This window comes from Capra hircus, chromosome 10 (assembly GCF_001704415.2).
Source record: "Capra hircus breed San Clemente chromosome 10, ASM170441v1, whole genome shotgun sequence".
NCBI lineage: Eukaryota > Metazoa > Chordata > Mammalia > Artiodactyla > Bovidae > Capra > Capra hircus.
Window position 1 is genome coordinate 75531645 of NC_030817.1, and position 5210 is coordinate 75536854.

The window sequence follows — 5210 nt, forward strand, 5'->3', positions numbered from 1 at the left end:
TTTGCTCTAAAACTAATTTTAACCTAAATCCTGAATATATACTGTATAATTCATTTATTCAACCATTCATTCAACAGATATTTGAGTGTCATGCACAGATGCTAAAATGTGTATACATTACTTTATGTGTTTCTTGAGAACTGTCCTGTTCTCTTTAAATAAAGTTTCAAAAATTAGATTTTAAAAAGGATCATTATAAGGGATCCCTAAAATACTAGACTGTAGCTGAAAGGAGCTATAAACTTTCTAGACATGGAAATGAATAACTTTACATACTTGATGTAATTTAGTACTTTAAGTCAATTCATGTTTCTCAGAGTAGGAAATTGGCCAAAAGATATGTTTATATAAGGGAAAAATACAGCCTCATTTGGAAAATGTATTAATACTATGAAGTTGTCTTGAAGAAACAGAATATACACTATTATGATGCTTATTCTTTCTGTTTTTGATGATTGGGAGAGTAAATTGTGGGAAATTGATGGGATTGAGGCTAGAAGATGCATGGATACCCCTGGGATTCACAGAAGGCACCTTCACATGAAGATATTTTCTCCCTGTCTGCTGGGTATCATTGGGGCAAAAAGAAGACTATATTTTATTTACTGAAGGAGGTTTATAAAAACAGGTAATTTAGAAATCATTAATGACTATGCTAAAGCATTTGACTATGTGGATCACAACAAACTTGAAAATTCTTAAGGAAATGGGAATACCAGGCCGCCTTAACCACCTTCTGAGAAATCAGTATGCAGATCAAGAAGCAACAGTTAGAACTGGACATGGAACAATGGACTGGTTCCAAATTGGGAAAGGAGTGCCTTATATGCAGAGTATATTATGAGAAACACTGGGCTGGATAAATGCATGTAAGAATTAAAGATTTTAAAATTAAAAAAAAAAAAAGCTGGAATCAAGCTTGCCGGGAGAAATATCAATACCTGAGATATGCAAATAACATCACCCTTATGGCAGAAAACGAAGAGGAACTAAAGAGCCTCATTATGAGGATGAAAGAGGAGGATGAAAAGCTGGCTTAAAACTCAACATGCAAAAACCTAAGATCATGGCAAAGCAAAAGTAAAAGTGAAGTCGCTCAGTCGTGTCTGACTCTTTGCGACCCTGTGGACTATAGCCCACCAGGCTCCTCCGTCCATAGGATTCTCCAGGCAAGAATATGGGAGTGGGTTGCCATTTCCTTCTCCAGGGCATCTTCCTGACCCAGGGATCGAACCCAGGTCTCCTGCATTGCAGGCACATGCATTAACCTCTGAGCCACCAGGGAAGCAGACTGGAAGATCATGGCATCCAGTCCCATCACTTCATGGCAAATAGATGGGGAAACAATGGAAACAGTGAGACACTTTATTTTCTTGGGCTCCAAAATCACTGTAGATGGTGACTGCAGCCATGAAATTAAAAGACGCTTGCTCCTTGGAAGAAAAGCTATGGCCTACCTAGGCAGCATTATTAAAAAGCAGAGACATTACTTAGCCAATCAAGGTCCATCTAGTCAAAGCTATGGTTTTTCCAGTAGTCATGTATGGGTGTGAGAGTTGGTCCATATAGAAGGCTGAGCACCGAAGAATTGATGCTTTTGAACCATGGTGTTGGAGAAGACTCTTGAGAGTCCTTTGGACTGCAAGAAGATCCAATCAGTCCATCCTAAAGGAAATCAGTCCTGAATATTTATTGAAAGGACTGATGCTGAAGCTGAAACTCCAACACTTTGACCACCTGGTACGAAGAACTGACTCATTGGAAAAGACCCTGATGCAGGGCAAGATTGAAGGCAGGAGGAGAAGGGGATGACAGAGGATGAGATGGTTGGATGTCATCACCGACTCAATGGACATGAGTTTGTGTAAGCTCTGGGAATTGCTGATGGGTGTGGATCCTGGGGTGCTGCAGTCCATGATATTGCAAAGTTGGACATGACTGAGTGACTGAGCTGAATTGAATGATGAAAGCAATTTTTAAAAAGTAAACCTAGTCAAATCAGTTTTGCAATAAGCATGGGCTTAATTAGGTGATTCTACTGCAAAATTTGTATAAGCTAGTTGCCTCAAACTTTTTCAGTTATTTTGAAGCCTATTACAGATACACCTGCACAAACCAAACAGTGGTTTGTACAGCAACAAGCAAACAAAAAACAAATAAATGATTCAAAACTAAAAATGAAATAAAATCAGTTACATTTGGCTGTGGATTTTTTTCACCTTTTCTATTTTTTCCCCAGAATTCTAGAAGAGCCATTTGATGTGAATACAGTTAAATTTTGAGTGAATAAGTTGTATTTTTATATACTTTTAAAAAGTGTGTAATGACCATCACTAGTTAAGCTGTGAGACATTGTTGCACTGAAACAGGGAATGGAGCATGGAAAAATAAAGGTAGATTTCTCAGGAACTAAAAGCATATATTTAAGCCTTAATTTATATTTTAATTCATAGTTCTTTACCAAAATCTATTTCAAAATATAGTTCTTGAGAATCATGGATATATTTTCTACATTTCTAATTTCCAGATTAAAAATTTCAATATTGCTCTGTCAGTATAGAACCCACCGTAATTATCTAATGCATGGAGATCTTTATAGCATGAAGAGGCTTTTGATGTCTTGTCCAATTTTTTTTATTTTACAGAGAAGGGAATTTGACCATCAAAAGGGAAATGGCGTATCCTATGTTGCTCAATGAATAGCTCAGCTAGTTGTTGTATTGAAGCCCTCTAATTCCAAGTTCACAACCTATAAAATTGTGGTTTCATAAACTGTTATTATTTTTGTTTTTCAGAAATGTATATTCTGAATTCTACTATTATTTGGATACTTCTCTGGACCATTTAGTGAATCACTGACCAACAAAAATTTCCAAAAGTGGGAAGTGCTTATATATTCATTACCATATCTAAATAGCAAAGCTGGACATCAGCATGAACCATCTTTAAGTAAACACAATTTTCATACTCCTTATTCTTACTCATTTTGATTATTACAGGATTAAGTAGACAGCCAGACAAGTGGATGACATGGAAAAGACAAACCATTCAGTGGTATCTGAGTTCATTTTGCTGGGACTTTCCAAATCTCAGAATCTCCAGATTTTATTCTTTGTGGGATTCTCTGTGGTCTATGGAGGGATTGTGTTGGGAAACCTCCTCATCTTAGTCACTGTGATCTTTGACACATGCCTTCACACACCAATGTATTTTCTGCTTATCAATCTCTCGTGTATTGATATGATCCTGGCTTCTTTTGCTACCCCGAAGATGATTGCAGATTTCCTCCGAGACCGGAAGACCATCTCCTGGTGGGGATGTTATTCTCAGATGTTCTTCATGCACCTCCTAGGTGGGAGTGAGATGATGTTGCTTGTAGCCATGGCAATAGACAGATATGTTGCCATATGCAAACCCCTCCGTTACATGACCATCATGAGCCCACGAGTGCTCTTTGGGCTACTGCTATCCTCCTACGCAGTTGGATTTGTGCACTCATCTAGTCAAATGGCTTTCATGTTGAATTTGCCCTTCTGTGGTCCCAATGTTGTGGATAGCTTTTTCTGTGACCTACCCCTTGTGATCAAACTCGCCTGCAAGGACACCTATGTACTCCAACTCCTGGTCATTGCTGACAGTGGCCTCCTGTCCCTGGTCTGCTTCCTCCTCTTGCTTGTCTCCTACACAGTAATTATTTACTCTGTTAGGCACCACACTGCCAGTGGTTCCTCTAAGGCTTTCTCCACTCTCTCAGCGCACATCACAGTAGTGACTCTGTTCTTTGCCCCTTGTGTCTTTATCTATGTATGGCCCTTCAGCAGATACTCCATAGATAAAATTCTTTCTGTGTTTTATACGATTTTCACACCTCTCTTAAATCCTATTATTTATACATTAAGGAATCAAGAGGTAAAAGCAGCCATTAGGAAGATAAGGACTCGACATACAAATTCAAAGCACGCTTTGTAGATGACACTGCTGAAAAGGTGTTTGGACATTATTTAGGAATGTACTTTAAATGTATATCAAGTTCCATAAAACAGTATGTGTGATTGTTAAAAAAGAAGCCTCCTTATTGTCATCCTTAATGTTTAAATGCATAATATCTACAGTCGGGCAGGTGTGCATTTAAATCCCACCTTCACCACTTTCTCTCATGGAAATTTGAACAAAATGAATAAATTCTCTGCAACTTAGTTTCTTTATCTAGAAAAACGTCCTGGTATGTTTATTCTACTATTTAACACGTCTTTAAACCTTGTGAAGTATATTGTTATTGCTGCTGTTATAGCTGCTGTCATTACAATGGTATTCGGCATTTGGAATATGCACACAGATGACCCTTCATGTAGTTGTTTAGCTAAGGGCCTGGCTAACTACCTTGCTAGAGAGCTGCATTTTATAAATAATCCCTAGTCAGTATGTATTAATTTTTAATTACCTACTTACCACAGAGCCTCCAACCATTCTACATATACTTAGTGAGTCTGCAAAGTCCTGGAAGATGTATCTAGGACTGTGAGGAGCATGGCCAGCGTGAACTAAATTTGCAGTTGTGTTGTGGCATGAAAGCACGATATTAAAGGATGCACAGGGTGCTGTAGAAATGCAGAGGAGTGACATCTATATCAGAGCAGGTGCAAGGAAGGCTTCCAGGAGAAGGAAATAACTGGAGTAAGCATTGGTTGGATAGAGAAGAAAGACATCCTGACAAAGGGAGCTGTATAGGAGCACACATGGAAGCAAGAAATATGACACCTTAGAGGAAGCATGCATAATTTTATTGAGCTGGGACATGGAGTTTGATAGCAAGAGCTGAGATAGAGAGTTAGGTCAAATGCAGTCTTATCTTATAAAGAAGACCTAAGGGCACTCACTCCCTGGCATTCAAAACTATATGATATGGAAATTAAAACAGAAGGAAAAAGAAAGCATGGACTATCCTGCCCCAAATCATACATTGTACTGTTCTTATTCCAAGTTTACCTTCTTCATTTCAGCTCTGTCTATGATATTCCTCTTTGTCATCTAAGCAACTAAGCCTGGAACTGAATAAAAGGCGAAAGGAAATCTATGGCAACTGGTTATGGGAAGAGATGCCCATTGTCTTTTAACTGCAGCACACAATAAAACAGAATCTTATTGCATTTATGGAATTTATCATAGCTATGACCCAGAAACGGAGAAGGCAATGGCACCCCACTCCAGTA

The 5210-nt window shown here is 38.4% G+C and overlaps 1 protein-coding gene across 1 annotated transcript; it reads left to right on the forward strand.

Annotated features, from left to right (window-relative positions):
• On the forward strand, nt 2804-4311 carry LOC102181961 (olfactory receptor 4K13). Its single transcript, XM_005685574.2, has one exon. It carries the CDS (start codon nt 3031-3033, stop codon nt 3967-3969), a length of 939 nt encoding a protein of 312 aa, XP_005685631.1. The 5' UTR covers nt 2804-3030; the 3' UTR covers nt 3970-4311.

Coding starts and splice junctions, on each gene's coding strand:
- LOC102181961 (XM_005685574.2), top strand. CDS start 3,031: ATGGAAAAGACAAACCATTCAGTGGTATCTGAGTTCATTTTGCTGGGA.